General features: G+C 45.4%; 1 protein-coding gene across 5 annotated transcripts in view; it reads left to right on the top strand.

Annotated features, from left to right (window-relative positions):
* The window catches only part of VAV2 (vav guanine nucleotide exchange factor 2), a 128,007-nt gene that overhangs the window by 10,870 nt on the left and 95,374 nt on the right, over window positions 1-21,763 (top strand). For all 5 annotated transcript variants that reach the window (XM_064727476.1, XM_064727480.1, XM_064727477.1 and 2 more), the window contains exon 2: window positions 20,042-20,158. In XM_064727476.1, coding sequence (XP_064583546.1) covers window positions 20,042-20,158 — 117 coding nt within the window. The remainder of the gene's footprint in view (window positions 1-20,041; window positions 20,159-21,763) is intronic.

The raw sequence follows: 21,763 nt of genomic DNA on the forward strand, positions 1-21,763 counted from the left end.
CAGCAAATGTTGCAAGTAGAAAAAAAGCTCTCAGAATTTTCCAGTGCAGGAAAACTGAAAAACAACTTCTAGCTTAAACTGTAATATACTAATAAACTAAAAATGTACGAGCTTAAACTGTAATGTACTGACTTGTAGTGATTGGAGAACAGCAACATGAATATGGTAATTACAGTAGTTGTGATGGGCTATAGATAATAGTTCAGGTATAGATTGGTCCTACTGGATTGAGATGCTCAGCAAAGAAAAGTCTATAATGCATTGTAACCAAAAGAAAACAATATAATGCATTGTAACCAAAAGAAAAGTCTATAATGCATTGTAACCCAAACTCAGGGTCTCCAGGCCTGCCTGCAGCTGGAGCTGGCAGCTGTAGGCACAGCTCTGTCACCCACAGCCCTGGGCTGCTGTAACTCATGGATACAACAAACTGCATTTTGGAGTCCCCCATCCCTCATTTCGGCTCTCACCCATCAGTTTTGGGCTCCCAGGGTTTGGGATGCTCCCACTGATGCAGGAGGGCACTTCCAAGGGATTTCCCACCTCAATTGCTGCCCCTCCCTGCAGCTTTGGCCGCCTGGAGCTGATGCAATCAGTGTCTCTCTGCTGGGAACTTCACCTGAGATGCAGAAATCGTGGTCAGATACCCCGAGCAGCCAAACCTGTTCCTTTGGGGCAGGCTGAGAGCCCAGACAAACCCTTTGCTGCTCCCCTGGTGCATTTTCCACCCTCTGCGTGTTCAGGTGCACGTCCCCAAGCTCTCCCCACACAGAGAACACCTAAATATTTATTTATTTTTTTTCTTAGAGGTGACAAAGGTTAGAAGTGAATTTTCCTGGTATTGGCAGCTGGGTTATCTCGGGAAGGGTAATGAGGAGGCTTTAATGAAGCTCCAGTATCTGCCTGAGAGTGGGGTTTTAGCCAGGTTGTTGCAAGAAGCATTTCTAATTAGGAGAGATTTAATTCCAGATTTTTGTCATTCCCCCCCTCCTTCCCCTCTTAATTATATTTGCTAACGTGTTTAACAGCTTTCCCTTCAGAAAAGAACAATTTCTTCAAAGGTCATAAATAGATTCTGGCATTAATTACTCCAGGAGCCACACTGGGCTGCTCTGGAGAAAGAACTCCATGGGGAATGCTGAACCTTTCCCAGTTGGGTTTATCTGGGCTTAAAACGATTTTATTTTCACATTCCCCCCATCAAAGACACCTCCAAAAAAACCCCAAATAGCTGCATCCACATTTGTGCCCAGTGAAAACCCCCTGGGACCTTGTAGCTGATTTCCCTGAGTTTTTGGAGCGAATCACAGCGTCTTCCTTGATCTCTTGAAATTTGTAAGAAATTATAAATAATATAAAAATAATATAATATTATAAAAATTATATCATTTAATATAATGTAATATACATACTATATATAGTATAATAGTATATATTAGTATAATATATTATCTATAATTATATATATATAATATATACTATATATAGTATATATTATATATACTATATATATAATAGATTTAGTATAATATAACATACTATAGTATACTAGAAAATATAATATAAAATAAAAATAATATCTTTTATATTATATATAAAATAGAAATTTATATATAAAATATATAAATAATATATATTATTTATAAATAAAATATATAAACATATACTATATTTTATTTTCTGTATAAAATAAAAATTTATATATATAATATAATATAGAATAGAATATATATATATCATTTATATATATACATATATAATTTATAAATTACATTCTATATATAAAAAAGTAATTTATTATTATATTACATTACATTACATTACATTACATTATATTATATTATATTATATTATATTATATTATTGAAAATATAATATTTGGGGGTGTTTTTGTTGATTAGTTTGGGATCCCCTCGTTGCTGTGGTTGCTGAGCTGGAGCAGAGCCTGGCTGGGGGCAGTGGCAGAAGGACAGAAGGACAGGGCTGAGCTGTTCCTCCTCCTCAGCCCAGCTTAGGTTAATAGTTTTTGTAACCTCCAGATTTTGGAGTGGCTGCAACATCTGTTCCAAGTGATAATAATGCAGTGCTGAGGGGGAATTAGCATACAGCTGCCAGGGCTGGGGGAGAGCCTCTATAGAAAAAGAAATGAATTTATTGATGGAAGATGAAGCCTCATTGAGTTTTCATAGTTGTGGTAATTCTGGCAGCGTGGGCAAAATCTGTTCCTGTGCAATGGGAAGGGCTGGGATGTGGGATTTGATGTGATTTGAGGCTCCAGTGTCTTTTGTTTTGTCATTTTACCCCAAGCCAGGAGTACTTTTTGCTGGCTTTGGGTTCCTTTGGAAGGCTCCATCTGCCAGATGAGCCCAGGTTGGGCTGGCTGTGTGTGTGGGGAATATTCAATATCCCTGGGAATAACTCTGTGTCCCAGAGTTCTGATCCAGTGGGTGCCATCCCTGCACTTTGAGCTCATCAAAATCTCATTTTCTTGCACTTTGGCCCTTGCTGTGCTCCCCAGGTTTGTGTTGGCACTTCCCAAATGTGTTCCCTGTGCTGGTCCCTCTCCATCCTTCATCATCCTCAAAATCCAGCACCCAGCATTGAGGTTAAATATTTCCGTGGCTTTTCCTCCCCCGGTGTTTCCTTGGCATCCTGTGATGTGACACTTTAATTTCTCCTTGAGGAAAGGCAGACAAACATTGCTTTTGTTGCTTTGGGGAAATGCAGGAGAAGGTGATTGAAGTGCTCTCTGAAGCCTCACAGACTTGAAAACGAATTTAAAATGCCCAGGTTTTAAAATTTATAAACCCAGAGTGATGATTGGTGAAATTCTGGATTCTGGAGGGATTCCCCTCCTTGTAAAATAATACAAAAATTAAACTGAAGCCAACCCATGTTCAGCTTTGGGCTCCACCAGCAAGAACTGAATGAACAGAATTACCTGGTTTATGTGTTTAAAACATCTTAAACACCTGATTTAAATGGATATGAATGAAAGGAGTGAGAGTAAAACTTCAATAAATCCAGAGGGGCAGAGAGGAATTACCAAAGACATGGGCCAGAGGGAAGGAATAAACCCCTGTAACCACCAAATTTTCCAGAGTCTCTTCACAGGAAAATCTCTTTTTCTTTGAGCAGATGTAGAACTGCTCAAATCTTGTTTGTTAGTTTTTGGGTTTTTTTTTGTTATGTTTAGTTTGGGGTGGGTTTTTTGTTGTTTTTTTTATTTGTTGGTTTTGTGGGGGTTTTTTTTGTTTTGGTTTTTTGTTAGAGAGTTTTTTGTTTTGGTTTTTTGTTTTGTTTTGTTTTTTTGGAGGTTTTTTGGTGTTGTTTTTTTTTTGCTTTTTGTATGGTTTTTTGTTTTGTTTGTGGGTTTTTTTTTCCCCCTATTAGAGGGTTTTTTTGTTTGTTTTTTTTTTTTTGTTATTTGGAGTTGTTTTGTTTTGTTGTTTTTTTTTCTGTTTTGGTTTTTTTTATTTTTTTTCCTTTGGTTTGGTTTTTGTTTGTTTTTGGTTTTGGGTTTTTTTTTTTGGTTTTTTTTTTTTTTTTTTTTTTTTTTTTTTTTTTTTTTTTTTGGGGTTTTGTTGTTGTTGCTGCTTTTTTCCCCCTCTGATTTAGAGCTTTATTTTTGAGAGACAGCCCTTCTCACAGGATGCTGTGTGACACAGCCAGGCTGCCAGGAGTGTTGTGGCTCTATAGAAACCCGTTATTCAGCTGAGCAGGGCTGTCATTACCTGCCTCTGCTGCTCCCCAAAAGAGATATTTAACTTGTCTGTGCTCCAGGTGCTTTAATAACTGCTTTTATTAAAAAAACTGGGTTTGTCCCTGGCACGTCAGCAGCCGGGCTGGGAGTGCTGAGGGATCAATGGAGCTTCTCCTCCCTCCACCCATTGAGGCTTTTACTCAAAAATTGGACAGAAATCCTCCTGGCTCTGGCTGTTCATCCCACCCAGGGCTGGCTCAGGTCTTTGGGGTTTGACATTTGCAGTGTCTGTGGAAATGAAATGGATTTTCAGCCTCCCACCCTGCTCTCCTCGTGTTGTGCTCCCTGGAATCCCAGGAGAACCAATAATCCCAGGGGTGATGGGGTCATTCCCATCTCTGGGTGTTCTGGCATTGTTACTCCTGAAAAAATTCAGCAGAACTTTTCTGGGGGAAAATAAACCCAAACAACTGTTGGATTTTCACAGTTTTGTGGGTTTAAGGCAGCTGGGAAAAGCTGTGGGCTGCTCCCACAGCCTGCTTCTTTAGGAATCTGCTCAGCACTGGATGTGAGTGCCCAAAAAAGCCACTTACCTGTTACTGTTTGCACTACTTTGGGTTATTTGCTTTGCTTTCTGGATTATTTTTGGATTCCCAGGTCCAAGCTCCACTTGGTACCAGGCCCTTTGCAAACAGATCCTGGGCAGAGGTTATCCTGCTAATGTGGGAATGCAGAGCACCCAGATCTCACTGTCCCTGAGCAGAACCATTGGCTGTGAGGGTGATTTGTTGTCCCTCTGCCCTGCTGGGGCTTGGGGAGAGACAGCTGGGCTGGATTTTGTAATCCACCATTTGTTGTGGTCAGGAAGGGCTCAGCTGCTGGGTTATTGCTGGGTTATGTTATGTTGGTGTGTGGCTGTGTAAAGGGAAGGGGACAGAAGTGTGGATTCTTCCTCTCTTCATCCTCATCCTCCTCCTGGGGTGGTGCTGGGTCCCAGATTTAGGACATGGATACTTTTGCAGGAAGTTTGGGAGGGCTGTGGGACACTCTGTGCCCTCCACAGCATTCCCTGGGTGCTGTCCCTTCTCCAGGCTGCCCAGGGCACCCCCAAACCTGAAGAGAGGCTGGAAGGGAGCTGAGCTGCATTTCCCAGCCCTCCAGAGGGTTTAGGAGCAGTTTTTGGGGTCACACTGACCTGGGGTGAGACCTTGGAGCTCCTGGTGGAGCGATGAGGGGTCCAAGGCACAGGCAGAAGTTTGGAGGTGCTCTGTGACCATCCCTCCTGCCTGGCTGCTGTCCCAGGGCACCTCTGCCATTTTTCTGGGAATTTGGCTCATGTTGGGAGTGGTGGTGCTGCTGTCAGGCTGTGGGATGTGCCTGGAGGTGGGGAAGGAGGATTCATCCCATCCTGGTGGTTGTGCAACCCTGGAGTTCCTCCCTGAGCGTTCAGAGCTGGGCTTTGACACTGAGCTGCTCCATGGGCAATGCTGAACCTTTCCCAGCTGGATTTATCTGGGCTTGAAATGACTTTGTTTGCACACTCCCCCCATCAAAGACACCTCCAAAAAAACCCCAAATAGCTGCATCCACATTTGTGCCCAGCTGAGACCCACTGGGACCTTGTAGCTGATTTCCCTGAGATTTTGGAGCAAATCACAGCATCTCCCTTGATCTCTTGAAATTTGCTTTATAAGATTTGGGGGTGTTTTGTTGAGTAGTTTGGGCACAGAGCAGCTGGGAGCTCGTTCCATGTGCTGGAGGAGGGACAAAAGTTCAAAAGTTGAGTGTCTGAGTGAGCCCAGCTCCATACCAGGGGAGAGCTGACATGGCAGGAAACCAGAACTGCAGTTGTGTTTCAGATGGTTGCATCACTTTTCCAGGATGTTCCTTGCATTATTCAGTGCAGTGTGAAGAAAGTTTCCTGGGGTGGAAGGAGATATTTGGGAGCGGAGGAGGATTCAAAATTCCATGAAATCTCTTTGGTTCCTCTTGCCAAGCTGGGGAATGATGGATCAGGAGTGTGAGTGTGAGTGCTGGGCTCACAGAGCTGTCCCTGGGCTCACACATTCAGAGATTTGGGATCTGGGAGGAGCCCCCAGGGGCTGCCAGCACCCTTTGGGGCTCCACCTGTGCTGTTCCAAAGCCAGAGGTGGAACAGCTTTGTTCCCTGGAGGCTCCAATGCCCATCCCCAGGGTAGATGATTGTAGATGATAATGATTGATGTAGATAATGATTGTTGTAGATAATGATGGTTGTAGATAATGATTCTACTTCTGATTCCCAGAAGTACTCCAAGGCTCTCCTCTCACCACTGGCCTCCTCCTATCTGCTATCACAAAACTCCCTCCAATCACACTACTCCACATAACCTTGCCCTCACTAAATCCTGCTCTTAACCATCCTAGCTATCCTCTCAGCAGCCCTAGGGGGATGAATGGGTCTCAACCAAACACAAATCCGAAAAATCCTGGCCTTTTCTTCCATCTCTCACCTAGGCTGAATACAATCATCATCATCTACAATCTTTTACAGGCATGTGAGCAGTGCTTGGCTCCTCAGCCTCCCCTCCCTGGAGCCCTTGCCAGAGCTCCAGCAGGCAGATGTTGGTCCCTGCCCCAGCCCTGGCCTGGAATGCTGTTCCTGGTGGAGTGTGCTCCAGGAAAAGCCTCCATCTGCTCCCTGAGTGTGAGCAGAAGTGACAGGTCACGATGACTTTACATGACATGTTATTTCTGCTCCCCTCCCCGAGGCACTCAGCAGCTGGAGAGCTTTTCCCCCATGGAGCTCTGCTTTGAATAAGAGCTTTTTGCATTGGAAGCTACACCTTAGGAGAAATGTTTTATTTTCCCTGGCTGTTTATAGCCCTGTAAAATACTGCGGAGCCTTCATTTTCCCCTCTTTGCATGGTCTCCATTGCATTATGCAGAGGAACAATTTATTCCTAACAGCTCAGCCTAATGTGTGCCACAGCCATTTCCACAGGAGCCAGACCTGCCTTAATGTTTGCTGGATGGTTTTTTAAATGCATTTTGCTGGCTCCTAAACCAGGCTTTTTAATAGCTCCTGCTCAGAGCTGAGTGTACATGAGTCTGACAAAAACCTTGGTGCTTGTTCTTACACCTTAATTCTGGGCTTAAAAAATCCCTCCCTGAGTTCCACTCTGTGTGTGTGTGTTGGTGGAGGCAGTTGCTAAGAGAAGGGATAATTTAAAGCAGAAGGAAGTCATACATGCAGCTGTACTAAAAATTAACTTCAGTTGGGTGGTACTTAGGAAATTAAAGCAGGGATGCTGCCAGAAACAAAAAAAAAAAGAAAAAAAAAGGGGAAATGAAGAGTGTGCCTTTGGGTGTTGATAGTGTCTTAACTGTGTCAATAAAGTCACTTTAATTCGTGGGTCAGTGAGCTTTTTTAGGGCTGCTGCCTGTTTAGACTTATTGATCCTCTCCCATTAAGCTCCAAATGTCCTTTCCTGTGCAGACAGTTCCCAGCCCAGTCCAGCAGAGTGGGTGGCTTTGGAAGGAGATGCAGTGGAGCTGCTGAGAAGGAATCAGATGCTGCTGCCAGTTCCCCTCTTCACCCCTCTGGCTGAAGCTCAGCATTAATGGTCCAGCCCAACATGTCCCTGGGGCCTTATCTGCATCCTCAAATTGTACCAAATTAATTAGCCTGGCACAGCAAAAAGCAACCCAAGCTTCCCTAACGCTCTGCAAATGCAATTACCCTGCTCCCAGAGTTTATTTGAGATATTCCAGTTAACAGCCAGCTTTGCTTGTGCACTGTCTGGTAGAGCTGCTCCTGTCTGGCTGGGAAATTCCTCATTAAATCCATGGAATCCCAGCCTGGTTTGGGTTGGAAGGGACCTGGATGCTCATGTAGTGCCCCAGGGCAGGGACACCTTGCACTGGAGCTCCTGTCTGGATAGGAAATTCCTCATTAAATCCATGGAATCCCAGCCTGGTTTGGGTTGGAAGGGACCTGGATGCTCATGCAGTGCCCCAGGGCAGGGACACCTTGCACTGGAGCAGGTTGTTCCAGGGAAAATGATGTCCTGGGGAATTGGGTTTGACAGGACCCAATTCCATTCAGGAATTCTCAGACATCCAACCTGGATATTCCCATTGTCTCACAGGGAGATTTTCCAGTGGAGTTTTCCTGCTTAAGAGAGTATAAATCAGTGCAGAATTACACAAGTATTTGTGATTAACCCCCAACTTCCCAGGAAATAATTTACCAAAGCCTAGTTTGAAAAAAATATGGCCCCCCTCACAAAACACAAAATAATGTTCTTCCTTATTTATAGCAGAGAAAACAAAAAGATAAAAAATATAAAAATATTTCTCTGCTTGCGTGTGTTTAACCCCTGTTAGCCTGGCTCAGAAAGGAGAAATTGCCTTACAAAAATACGAATGCAGATCTGGAAACTGTTCAGTCAAAGCATTTTGGGAGGATTTCCAACCCCCTCTAGCCCCAGGTGCCAGCTTTGGGTGCACCCCTGATGTGTTACTGTAATAAATGAGTGTGTGGAGCTGCCAGGAATGGGATGTGGGTGTTAAATTAGAGGGTCCTGTTATCTTGTTATCCTCCCCGAGCATTAATTTATAGAAATATCCAGAGCCTTGTTTCCCGTAATCGCTGGGATCTGTTCTCAGGGGTGGTTTTTATGAGCTGGGGACCTGACCTTTTTAAGCAGCTTTACAAATTAAGTAGCCAGCAGATTAATTTTCTGTAGCCTGTTTTCATCATGGGGAGCAGGAACTGTTCTGCATTGCTGGGGCAGTAAATTTTACCTCTGGAGCTTGGCAAGGGAGGGGAAAAAAAAATCTTCCAGATAAGGTAAAATAGTCACATCCTCAAGGAGAGATTGAAATAAATTGGGCAGAAATGAAGCTGCCCTTGTTTTAATTCAGGAGAGGTCAGGGACAGGGTTTTGCCCAAACCCAGGGAGGTTTGGAGTCTGTGGCCAAAATTTAAGCGCTGCTCACTGCAGAAAGATCTTTAATTCATGGTGGTAAAAAATCTCTTGATGCTTTAGGAAACTTCCCAGAACCAGACTCAGCTCTGGCTGGAGTCTCTCATTCAATTCCACTCTTGTAAAAAATAACTTGAGATGGGAAGGGATTTCCTTTTTGTTGCCTGTTTTGTTGCTGTGATGTGAGTGGGCTGGTTTAGGACAGCCCTGCCCATGCTGGGGCTCTGAGCATCCTCCCCAGAATTTGGATTTCCTTCCAAATAGGTGTCAGGATGGAGGAGTGATGGCTCTTGTGCTTTTCATGTGTTTTTCACTGATGTCACTGATTGCAATGATGCTTGATACTCTCTAGTAAGGAATTAAACCTCTCCCTTTCCTCCACGAGGGCTGAAAATGCTTAATTGAAATCTTACAGATAAAATACAGCTTCTAATCTTAAAATCTTTAAAAAGAAAAGAAACCCAACCAGCCAACATCACAGTAATGCCAGTGGCCTCTTCATCCTCCCCTTGATCAAAGTTCATTCTGATTTTTATCTGGTGCCTACATTAGAGATGATGGTTAACCTTCAGATTTCCTGTCTGGGCCTCCCAAGCTCTGTGATACTCACAGTTACTCTTCAGTTAATTAATTTCCTTGCAGTGCTGCAAGGAGAGGAACTGAAACCCTGAATGCAAATTGCCCAGGGCAGCACGAGGGCTTTAGGTGGAAAGAAAAATGGGTGTTTGTGCTTGTGGGTGGGTTTTCCTTTCCTGGCCACAGGGATGGGTTTGGGGTTGGTGTATTTGGGTTTTTGGGATGTGCTCTGAAGCTTTCTGGAGCTGGTAGAGACTCATGGGGGGTTTCTCCTGCTGCCAGAGGAGTTCTGAGTACCCAGCTGTGGGTTTAGCATTTCAAACTCTGATATTTTCCTGTTCCTGGGGGGAAGGTGCAGGGCAGGGGGTTCATCCCAGTGTTGGTTTAAATGTGAGCATGACCAAAAGCCCTTCCTGTTCCCTGTACTGAAATGAACAAAACCATTCATTATTTAGAGCTGAGGAGAGCAAGAAGCCCTGAGTGACCCCCAGGGCTGTCTGTCTGTCCATCCTCTGTCCCCAGGCACAGGCAGCCACCCCAGGCTGCTCTGCCAGCCCCTGCCTCAGCTCCTGCTGCTGCCCAGAGCTGGAAATTCAGAAATTCAGTGCTCAGCTCTCCCCATCACCCAGGAGGCTCAGAGCAGCTCTGGGCAGTGGCTGATCCCTCCCCAGCAGGAGAGGTGTTCATGTTGGAGGAGCAGTGCACAGGTTGGTTGGCCCAGGGGCACCCCACAACCCCATTCCTGCTGCTTTTGAAAGTTAATGGCACAGGGTGCAGCCACAATTACACACAGCAAGATGCAAACCCCCTCTGCAGAACCACCCTGCCCTTCTGCAGCATTCCCTGCCCTGCTCATCTCAGCCTGGGCAGCACCAAATCACAATCACAGAATGGTTTGGGATGTTCAGGATTATCCATTTCCACCCCTTTTGGTTTTTGGGGTGAGGAAGGTGCAGAGCTGCTGGAGCCAGCCTCAGCTCTGCCCTGAGGAGCTGCTGGCAGCACAGAGCCCTGCTGTGCTGCCATGAGCATCCAGGGACCTGTTCAAAAACACATTTTGGGGCTCAGTTTTGTGAAAATGCAGCTTGATTTCGTGTGCAGGTCTCCAGAGTGTGAGGAGTGTTGTGGTTTTAATTCCTTCTCCAGGCAGGAGCTGGGGGTGTCTTTCAGCATCATTACCTGGTGCCATTAAGTGAAATGTTCTGAGAATTTGTTGTCTGCTTCTGAAAATGCCATCCTGGCCCCTGGGGTGACATTTTGGGGGTTGCTTCTCTCCAGACCAACTGGCCTGGTTTGCAGCAGGGCTCTGGGGGTGCCTGGTGGCCCAGGAGGTGTCACCCAGCCCTGGTGTCACCAAGGGTGGGCTTATTTCCATCTCCTCTGCTGGTCTGGGGGCTGAATTCTCCCCTCCAGGTCTTGTCTGGTGCACAAAGCTCTGCAAATCTCAGCACTGTGGGATTTACTGAGGTCCCCAGGATGAAAGAATTGATGAATCTGGCTCTATGTTCTTAGAAGGCTAATTTATTATGATATGATATCAACATGTTATTATATTTATATAATAAAAATATTATATTTATATATAATATAAATATATTAACATATTTAATATGTTATTATATTAATTATATAGATTGATATGTTATTGATTATTATATTATATTGCATTAAAATGCATTATATTGCAATATATTATATTGCATTATATTATATTATATTATATTATATTATATTATATTACATTATATTATATATTATATTATATCACATTACATTAATTATATATGATATTAAATCAATTAAATATGATATTGTATTATATTATATTATGCTATACTAAAACTATACTAAAGGATAGAGAAAGGATACAGACAGAAGGTTACAAAGAATGATAATCAGAATTCGTGACTGACTCCTCAGAGTCTGACACAGCTGATGGTGATTGGTCATTAAGTAAAAACAATTAACATGAAACCAATCAAACCTTGAATGATCCAACCACCTGTTGGATAAACAATCTCCCACCACATTCCAGGGCAGCAAAACACAGGAGAAGCAAAGGAGATAAATATTGTGAGGCTCCTCAGCCTACCAGGAGGACAAATCCTGGCAAAGGGATTTTTCAGAAAATATGACAGTGACACACCACAACAGACATTTGCAGTTTTTCCAGGCTTTTATTTCCTCCATCACCCATTTCAAAGGTAAAAGCTGTGAGTTATGACTGTTTTCCTTGGCTGAGGGTTTGCTTTGCAGGGGTGATTTCCCTGTGGGTGATGCTCTGCTTGGGCTCTGTGGGATGAATGTGGCAGGAGTTTGTTTGCTCTGCCTCCTGGCAGGTACCCTGGCGCTTCTTGCACTGAGGAAAACACCACATTTGGCTGTAATTTTGGAGGCTTTGTGGGAGTGAAGTGAGGCTAATTGGGAAGGAGTCGCCCCACAGCGTGACTGTGTGCAGAAAAATTGAATTTTCCCTGCCATGGATGAATAATGCCATGGCAGCCATACAAGCTCTTCCCAGAAAAGTCTTTTGCATGTTGGAAGATTGCATGCTGTTGGTCTGAAGGCAGAATTTCTAAAATCAGATTTCTTGAGGTGCTTGAGGAAAGCAGAGTCTGCAGTGAGGCCCCTGAAATGATTTTGTTCCTCTGGCTAATCTTAGCTCAGGGGTGTTTGGGGATTATAAAATCACAGACTTTATGGAAGGGACCATAAAGCTCATTGGAGCTATGGGCAGGGACACCTCTGTCTAGACCAGCTTGCTCCAAACCCTGTCCAGTCTGGCCTTGAACACGTCCAGATATCAATGAATATTTAAAATCTGCTCTTCTATAACTGATATATAAAGATTTTAAATTTAGCTTGCATGTTTGATTATTATTTAATTGTCTGTTCTGACAATTTTGCATGAATGACACTGCAATCCCCTGCTGCAAACACCCTCCAATCCCACCCTGTGGCTCACAAAACTTTCAGAGCTTGGCTTTTCACCATTTTTTCAGGGTATTTTGGTTTTAAAGAGACAAAAATGAGTTGTGAGGATGCCTTGCATGAGCCCAGGCTTGCAGGCTGCACCCAGTGCTTGACCTGACAAGGCTCTATTTGCTGGCTTGGCTGCTCTTGACTCCTCTGAGAGCTGCACCAGAGCTTTTCTCATCCCTGCCCTGTGCAGAGTCCAGCAGGGTCCCATTCCCTGGGCCAGCCTGAGGAGCAGGAGGGCAATTCCTGCCTGGAAAGCTCCCTGGAAGAGCAGCCCTGCAGTGTAACCCCAGCCGGGCTTACGCAATTCCTGCCTTTCCTCAAGTGCTCTGCTGTAATTTCATTGTCATGCTTCAGGTCAAGTCCTCTCCCAGAGCTTTGGCTTGGCCCAAATGTGTGGAGTTTTCTCTGCAGGAGCCTTCCCACGCATGGAGTTATCTCATTTCTCCATCAGCTCCCAGCAGGGTTTGTTTTTCACATGTCCCATCTCTTATCTGTGGTTGTGTTTTTGGGTGAAGTGTGATCCTGGGTGAGGTTGGGAATCACGGCAATACCGTGAGCTAAGACATCTTTTTTATTATTATTATTATTTTTTTTCTTTTTTCCCCCCTTTTTAAATTGATTTTCCCAATAGAGCTGTGTTTCCTCCAGCAATAAGAGGCTGGGTTTGAGGAGTGTGGAAGGGAATTCTTCATTCAGGATGCCAAATGTGGGCAGGTTGAGCAATGCCTCTGAGCCCTGCTGCTCCCAGGCTTTCTGCAGCCCCAGATTTCATTGCTTTCACCCTCAGATTTCACTGCTCAGGAAAGCCCAGCCTGGATTTCTCAGTCTGCAGTGCAGACACCCAGATCTGGCCTGCAGCACTCTGAGATTGCTGGATTCTGGGAGAAAGCCCAAAAGAACCACCTTGGATGGGTTTGCTGGGGCAAATGATGAACCCTGGAAGTTTCTGGGTTTCTCCTCTGGATGATCCTTGGTGGCCTGCCCACACTCAGGGGTGCAAAGCTTCTCTCCCTGCTAGGAGCTGCTGGAGACCAGGGCTGCCAGAAAGGGGCTGTGCCCACCTGGTTTTGCCAGAAACTCTTGTTATTCCGGGGATTGAATCTTCAGGTGTCTTAGGGCTATCCTAAAAGATCCATTTTGCCCACTTGCTTTTGCCAGAAACTCTTTGTTATTCCTAGGATTGGCTCTTCAGGTCTGAGAAATATCATAAAAGATCCATTTTGCCAGAAACTTGTTATTTCTGGGATTGGCACTTCAGGTCTCTTAGAAATATCCTAAAAAATCCATTTCTAGAGTCCCCAGCCACACAGGGATTTGATTGGGATTTTCCAGAGCCCCAGTGGGAAGGGTTTGGGTGACACAAACCTCATTTCTATGCCTGGAGGGGTTGCACCAGTGCTGAACCTGTTGGACCCGCTGGATTTGGGGTTTTTGGGGCGATTTCAGCCCTTGTGAGCACCGTGGGTGAAACCCTGCCAAGCACTGCAATTAAAGCCTTGAAACCTTAATTATTCTGCCTTTCCCAGCCCCTGCAGGCCCGGGAGGGCTCCACAAAGGAGGGAAGCACTGTCAGCAGTGGCAGCTCCAGCGTTTTCTCTTCGGGAAGTTGCAGCTTCCTTCCTCTCATTAAGAGCCCCTGAGTGCTGTGGGGTGATCATGGATGGACAGACGGACAGAGCCTGGCGTTCCCCTGGGAATGTGGGAACATCTGGGCTTGCCTGGGACATCCCTGTGTCACCAGAGCTCTGTCCTGAGTCGTTATCCTGAGTTATCCATCTCAGCTGCCTGATGGATGGGGGTTTTAGCCACACTTGCAGCTTTATTTTTGCTTTTCCATTTTTTTCCCCCATGTGTAATGGGGGAAGTGAGCCTGGCAGTCTTCATGAGGAGCTCAGGAGTCAGGAAAACCTCCTTGGATAAAACAGGATGAGCTCTTGGAGGCCTGGGCTTGGCAGGGTGACAGCAGCACCCTCTGAGTGTCCTCTGGATATTTAACAGGTTATTCCATATTCTCTGTTATTGTTTTATTTTTATTTTGTAGTTTTTAATTATTTTTTCACAATTCTATGTATACTCTGGTTTCCAGTGCATGGGTTTTATATTGATAACTGAGAGTCCTCTGCCTGTGGGGCTGAGGCTTGGGACATCTGGGTGTTTAACAGGTTACTCCAGATTCTCTCTTTGTTATTTTTTTACTTTTATTTTGTGGTTTTTAGTTATTTTTTCACAATTCCATGTATATTCTGGTTTCCATTTAATGGGTTTTATATTGATAACTGAGACCTCTTCCCTTTGAGAGCCCATGGTGGGAAGTTCCTGTGGGGTGACTGCAGGGGATCTTTGTCCCTTTGAGTGAAGGCTTGAGGATGATTCCTGTGGGGTCTTTGTCCCTTTGAGCCATGCCAGGGCAATGATGATTGAAGGTTTGAGGATGAGCAGGACCCGAGCAGGGCTTGGCGCCTCTCCTGCCTTGCTGCTGGACCCTTCTGTGCTTCTCTTGGGCAAGGTGGAAGCTCCTGGTGAGTTTGTGCAGGAATTTTTCATCCTCCCTGAGCTCTGGCTGATTTTCCTGCCTTTTCTTGCTTTCCCCCAGTGCCCTGCTATGGGTGGTTGCTAAAATCCATAGTTGCTTTCCCTCAGGTGCTTTCCTAGGGATGAATGGTGCTTGTGAGGGGATGTGAGAAGGAGAAGCTGTGGAGAGGTCAGCCCTCATCAGTGTTTCAGGCTCATTAATCAGCCTCCCTAAGTGGAATTTGCCCAGCCCTGGAGCGCTCAGCAATGGGAATGGCTTTGAAAGGCAAAGGGGGGTGAAAATAATAGTGCTAAACTGTTTGAGAAATAATTTCATTCTCCACTTCTCAATAGATAAATCTGCTGTCCAACAACCTGAAATTTAATCTGTCCATCTGGAGTAATTGATGAGCTCTGACTTGAATCCAAATGCGTTGGGGAATTCTCTGCAGAGGTTTTGTGCTGCCTCTGCACCAGAGACAATGGGGCGAAGCTGGGGAGGAACAAAGCCAGCAGGAACAAAGCCATGGGAGATTTGGGGGGGAATCCAAGCCCCTTACTGGAGGGCTTGGCAGTGCTGAGTTGATGGTTGGACTTGGAGATCTTTTTTAACAAAAATGGTTGTGTTTCTCCATTAACAAAGCCGTTTTGGTGGGTGCATGTGTGGCCTTTAGGGCTGGGATGTGTTTGCTGCCCACCCTGAGTAGTTTTCTTTTCTCTGGTGAATTTGCATGGGAAATGGCTCCTGTCTTGTCAGTGCAGGTGCCACGGGTGCCCAGTCATTTGGGGAGTGCAGGGAGGGGCCTGCAGTGTGGGCTGTGAGGAAGAGTCACCCACACCCTCCCCAAGAGTCCTCTCCCACCCCCAGGCTGGAGTTTCCAATTGCAGAAACATCTGGGGTGGCTGGGCATGTCCCTGCTGGGATCCCAGTGCAAAGTCGAGTTACTCAAATACCAAATTACCCCGTTTTTGACCTCCCCTGAAGGCACCTCCAGTGCATTTCTGAGTTTGAGTGGCACAAAAACTCAGCAGCACAGCCCTTTGTATGCCCTGTGATCATCTGAGGAGTCTCTAAACTCACTGAATTCAGTAAAGGAGAGAAAATAATGAAAATCTTCTAATAAACAGAGCATCGCAGAAGCTGCTGAGGAGCTCCCAGTGTGTCCCAGGCCTTGGGGGGGACCCACTGTGTGTAGGAGGGTGGTCAGGGGCTCCCAGGGGGAGCTCAGAGCAGTTTATTCACTTTATGACTCTGCAGAGTGGTTAAAAATAAGCAGAGCTCTTGTGAAACCGGGTGAGTGCAGGTGATGGGGCCTCTGCTGCCTCTCTCTAGTGCTGCTTCTTACAACCCTCTGAGGCCTGGGGCAGAGCTGACCACACTTTCTCATCCATTATCAGCCTTCAGGGTGTTTTGTTTCACCAGATGAGTTTCTTGCTCTGTTTGTCACAATCCCATCCATGTTCCAGTCCCTCTTCCCTCTCTTTGCAGTGCCCAGGGTGTTCTCCCCAGCCATGGATTTGTTTTGGGGCTGTCCCAGAGCCTGGAAATGTTGGTGGCCATGGAAATGTTGGTGGCCATGGAATTCTGTGTGTGCTCTCACATGGCTGGTGGCTCCCAAAGCTGTTTTGGATGCACAGGAGGGTGCCAGGATTGGGAATTTGTGATGTTGGTGCTCCCTTGCTCCCAGGGCCCTGCTCAGCTCCAGCCTCACTCAAAGCAGATAAATGACAGCACTGATTTTGGGCCTGACAGATGCTGAATGAGCCCCATGGAAAACATTGATTTCTTTTCTCTCCTGTGAAACGTTTGCTTGTCCAAAGGTGTGATTGACTGGTGAATAAAACGGCCTCAGCACAGCCCACGTTAAATGGGAGCTAATTTTAACCTGTGGCTCTTGAGTAACAGTCCTGAGCCAAGAATTCATCATCTTCCATCAGCAGCGACCTCGAAACGCCGAGAAAATCAAAAGCACACGATGGCACTTTGCAGATTGGTCACAGGAGAAGGGCCAGGAGTGAATTGTGCTGGGTGTCCCCACCTGCACTTGTGGTGCTCCAGGAGTGAGGGTGAAACCCACCTGCAGCTGTCATCCCCAGTGGTGGCTGTTCCTGTGGGCAGTGTGGTGGCCTTGCTGCCAGCTCCTTAATTAATTGGTTAATTGTGTTTCTGGTTGTTTACAGCAGGCCTTTTCCAGCAGCTCCTTGAATAGATGAAGGGCTTTTCCCTCCATGTTTGTCCAGGTGGTGTGGTGGCTCTGTGCCGATGTCACCTGGAGCTGCCACCTTAGCAGGTGCCTCCTCCTCTTTTTATTTCTTTACCAGCTGTGGTGAGGGGGTTTCCATGTCTGAATTGGGTGAGGAACATCACTTTTGGCCTTTGTTTCCTTCACTGGCACAGGTTTCCACAGCAGCTGTGGCTGCCCCATCCCTGGCAGTGCCCAAGGCCAGGCTTGGAGCAAACTGGGATGGTAGAAAGTCCCTGCCCATGGCAAGAGGATGGAAATGGATAATCCTGAACATCCCAAACCATTCTGTGATTGTGGTTTGGTGCTGCCCAGCCTGGGATGAGCAGGGGAGGGAATGCTGCAGAAGGGCAGGGCGGCTCTGCAGAGGAGGTTTGCATCTCGCTGTGTGTAATTGTGGCTGCACCCTGTGCCATTAACTTTCAAAATTGGAGGCTTAAAAGGATTTAAAATAAGCACACGCTGGAACTTTGGAATCAATGGGACTGCAGTGCAGCGAGCACACGCAGCCTGGGGTGCAAATTCTTGCAGAGATAAAGTTGTGAAATAACCGGTGTCAGCAAGAGAGCCTGTAAAGCAATTCCAAAAAAAAAAAAAAAAAGGAGAAAAAACAACCAAAAACCTCCCAGTCTAGACACTTATATTTACTGCAGTGTTGATGTGAGATAGAGGAATGCCCCAGAAAACCAGATTTGTTTTCAATTCCTGCCTCTGGCATGTGCTTGGCTGATGAGAAGGCTCTGATGTGATGGGACTGTCCTGTGCCCCCTGTGCTGGGGGAGCTCTGCTGGAGGGGCAGAGGGGTAAAAGGTTATTTCTTGTTATTTCTTGCTTTGTGTAGGTGCAGCAGCCTGCTGTTAATGAGGTGGTTTTGCTAATCCAGGCTGGAAACCCTCATGTCTAATCCCCAAAGCAGCACTAACGAACCACGTCTGTGGAGGTACCATGGCCCCAAAGACTGTGCTTTGATTCTTTTAATTAAAAGAAAATTAAGCTGTTTTCCTTTGCTTTGAACCCTGGGTGAAGTTTGCAGGCGGTGTGTGTTTGGTGGCAGCTCTGGGATTGTGCCATGTGACAGAAGCAGGAGGAATCCACCCAAAGGCAGCTTGGCTCCTCTGCCTGTTGATCACACGGGGGTGATTCACCCCCTTGATGGATGGATTTCCTCAGGATTCTAACATGTTTGTTAGGTATCTGTGAGGAATTTGCTGGAAAAGTGAAGAGTTGCCTGAAGACACAGCAATAAATTGAAGGTATTTTGCAGTGAGGATGTAAAAAGAAGGGAAGTTAATTGGCTGGCTCAGCAGATGAAGGATGTAGGTGATGCAGCTGGAAAAATGAAGCAGATTTTTATTTTTCTCTTCTTAAGCCCCCGTGCTGCCAGGAGCAAGACCATTTGGAGTCCTCAGGCTTCGGAATCCCTGATAATTTTTGATAAACAACGTTTTATTGCTTTAAAGATGGGATTTTTTAAAAGAGAAACTTGATGTTGCTCTGTCAGTCAACATTGCTGGATAACCAAAGGTTTGTTGATTGTAGATCATCCAGACTGGGTAGGGACACCTTCCTCCATCCCAGGTTGTTCCCAGCCCTGTCCAACCTTCCACAGACACTTCCAGAGATGGAGCAGCCACAGCTTCTCCCCACCCTCACAGGGAAGAATTCTTTCCCAATATCCATTTAATCCTGCCCTTTGCCAGTTTAAAGCCATTCCCCTCGTCCTGTTGCTGTAACACGTGTCCCTTCTGTGGGGAGCCAAAGAGACAGTGCTGGAAATGGTTAAATGTTCAACCCTGGGCTTCTGTGCAACATCAGCTGTAATTTACATTTGCCTTCGACCTTGAAAGGAAACGTCCTGGCTTGAGTTCTTGAGTTCTGCAGCGTTACCTTGGGAGAAAGTTGTTGTTTTTCAAAGGGGCCTTGTGTTCCTGGAGCGCAGCTGAGAACACAGGAGCCCTCACTGGGCACCAGAGTCCGACATCCTCAGAAACAACTGGGGATAATCCAAATAAACTCCTGCTGGCCTTGCAGGGCGAGCTTCTCACTCCCTGCTTGTACGAGTGACGGGGTAGGATGGTTGGGATGGACAGAGATGAGAGATCTCTGCAGCCAGGGCTTGGAAATTGCGGTTTACTGCAAAGGGCCTGGGTGCAGGGCCCTGCTGGGAGCTGCCAGCCACAGCTCAGGGCAGGCTCAAAAGAAAGAGAGAGGTAAAGAGAATGGTAAATAGGATGAGAGAGAGAGGTTCCTGTTACAATACAATAAATCTTCTTCTGGTCTTGGAACCTGTGGGTTATTGCAAAGGGCCTGGATGCAGGGCCCTGCCGGGAGCTGCAGCCACAGCTCAGAGCAGGCCCAAAAGAAAGAGAGAGGTAAAGGGAGAGAAGGCAAGAGTGTGGTAAAAAGGATGAGAGAGAGTGAGAGAGCAAAGAATTAAAGGTACCTGCAGCCCTTTACACATTTCAATGTCACCAGCTAGGCTAGAAGAGCATCTTTGACTCCTGTTAATAGTATCCTAAAAAGCTAAAAACAATGGTTCAAAAACCAGAAGAGGGAAAGAGAGAGTGAAGTTCCCATTACACTATAATAAATCTTCTGTACTGAATATTCTGATTCTCACTAAGAAATCTAGTACAATATATAAATCCTATAGCATTTACATACAGCTTATAAGAATCATTATATTCCCATACTGTGCTACATTTTAAACCCTAAAAACTCATCTTTAGACCCCTTCTGCCAAGCTGTAGGGTCTGCTCTGACCCTTGGGCCTGTCTGCAAGCAGAGGATGTTGTTCCATCAACCTTCAGCTGTCCATGCCATTGTTTTCCAGTTGTTCAGTAACTGAGGTATCTCAAAGCTTGCTTTAATTTCTATCTCACTTATAGTTTCCGTATTCTCCAAATCTTTTGCCAGGCAATCATATTTATAAGGCTTTGCTGTTTCATCTTCCCCAACACCTGCTCGCTTGTCTTGCATTTAACTCAGGAAATCTCAGTTGTAATTTGTGCCTGTCTCACTCATTTCTCCCTCTTCTTCTCCTTTTTCTCCCCCAGTTTCTGTGTTTGAAGAACATCAGGACATTCCTGAAGGTGTGCCACGACAAGTTTGGGTTAAGGAACAGCGACCTCTTTGATCCCTTTGACCTCTTTGATGTGCGGGATTTCGGGAAGGTAAGAGTTAATGCTGAGCTTCTGGGGAGGGATGGCTCTGCCACTGGGGCTCCCTGGGTTTGTGCTCCAGATTTGGGGTGAAAATACAAAGATTTTGTGGTTTTTTGAGCAGCCTCTGATCATTGGGTGCCAGTTCCTCTGTGCTTGTGGTGTATTTGGGATTCTGCTGTGTCCTCTGTGTATTTAGGGGTTAAAACCCTAAATTTAGGGGTTAGAAACCTAAAACAGGTTGATTCTGCTGTGTCCTCAGTGAAGGGTGACCAAGCCATCAAGTTTTGTGCTTTAGATGAAAAACTCTCTGGGATCAGTTTCTGAAGGATGTGACCTGTGGTAGTGTTTTTCACTCAGGGTCACCAAATGTGAAATTTGCAAATGTGGAATTAACTCTGACATGGGAAGACATGAGAATCTTGACTTCATGTTTCAGAAGGTTGATTTATTATTTTATGATATATATTATATTAAAAGAAAATGATCTATTAAAACTACACTAAAGAATAGAAGAAGGATTACATTAGAATGCTTGAAAGGAATAGAAAGGAATGGAATGAGAATAAAATCTTGTGACTGACCAGAGTGTTCGAGACAGCTGGGCTGTGATTGGCCATTAATTAAAAACAACCACATGACACCAATCAAAGATGCACCTGTTGCATTCCACAGCAGCAGATAATCATTGTTTACATTTCGTTTTTGAGGCTTCTCAGCTTCTTAGGAGAAAAATCTTAGCAAAAAGATTTTTCATAAAATATATCCATAACAATGACCCCATGTGTTTTTGAGAAGAGCCAAACCTTGCCTGGTGTCCTTCCCCATGTGCTGCCAGCAGTGCAGAGCAAAATAAACTTTGCTGAAATCACTGATTTTTGTCATGTGGCCACTGAATGTCTGTGGGGTCAGGGGGCTTCATGACAGTGAAATGAGTGCCCTGAGCTTCTCAGAAATGTGTTGGCTGTAAGTGATGGTTGGCACCAAATATCAAAGAACGAAAACTCTGCCTTGGTTTTGACAAGTGGCTCTTGCTCTGATCCCCTGCCTTTGACACCAACTGCATCAGGGCTGATGGATGCAGGGCTCAGGGAAGCCATTACCCAGGACAATTGCTATATTCTTCAGCAGAAAAGGTGATAAAAGATTTATTAAAGCTCTATATTGTTTTACCTGTTTCAAGCTACCAGACATAAGCTGCTGGAAGGCATCTTCCCTTCTGATTATCCAAGGAGTAGATTTTCACTGCTGGTGGGGATATATTATTTGATATTTATTGCCTAATTTATTTCTGGACCATTATGTGGAATGTGCAATTGCAGTGCCTTGTTTTATGAGGTTTTTTTTGATTTATGGAATACAAGAAGGCAGTTGTTGTTCTGGGAATATGAATGCACAGAAGGAACCTTTTGGGCTGGGGAAGGAACTGCTGCTAATTAAAATGCTGCTTTATCGTCACATTGTCTCTTGCTTTGTGCAGTTTCAAATTGCCTCTGATGCCTGGTGTTAAACACTGCTGGAACACATCAGCTGATGAGCACAGTTTGCTTTTCCTTGTTCTGCTTTTCTCCCCACCCCGGTCATTTTTTTGGGGGGTGCATTCAGCTTTGTGACTTG

This window comes from Zonotrichia leucophrys, chromosome 17 (genome assembly GCF_028769735.1).
Source record: "Zonotrichia leucophrys gambelii isolate GWCS_2022_RI chromosome 17, RI_Zleu_2.0, whole genome shotgun sequence".
NCBI classification, from domain to species: domain Eukaryota; kingdom Metazoa; phylum Chordata; class Aves; order Passeriformes; family Passerellidae; genus Zonotrichia; species Zonotrichia leucophrys.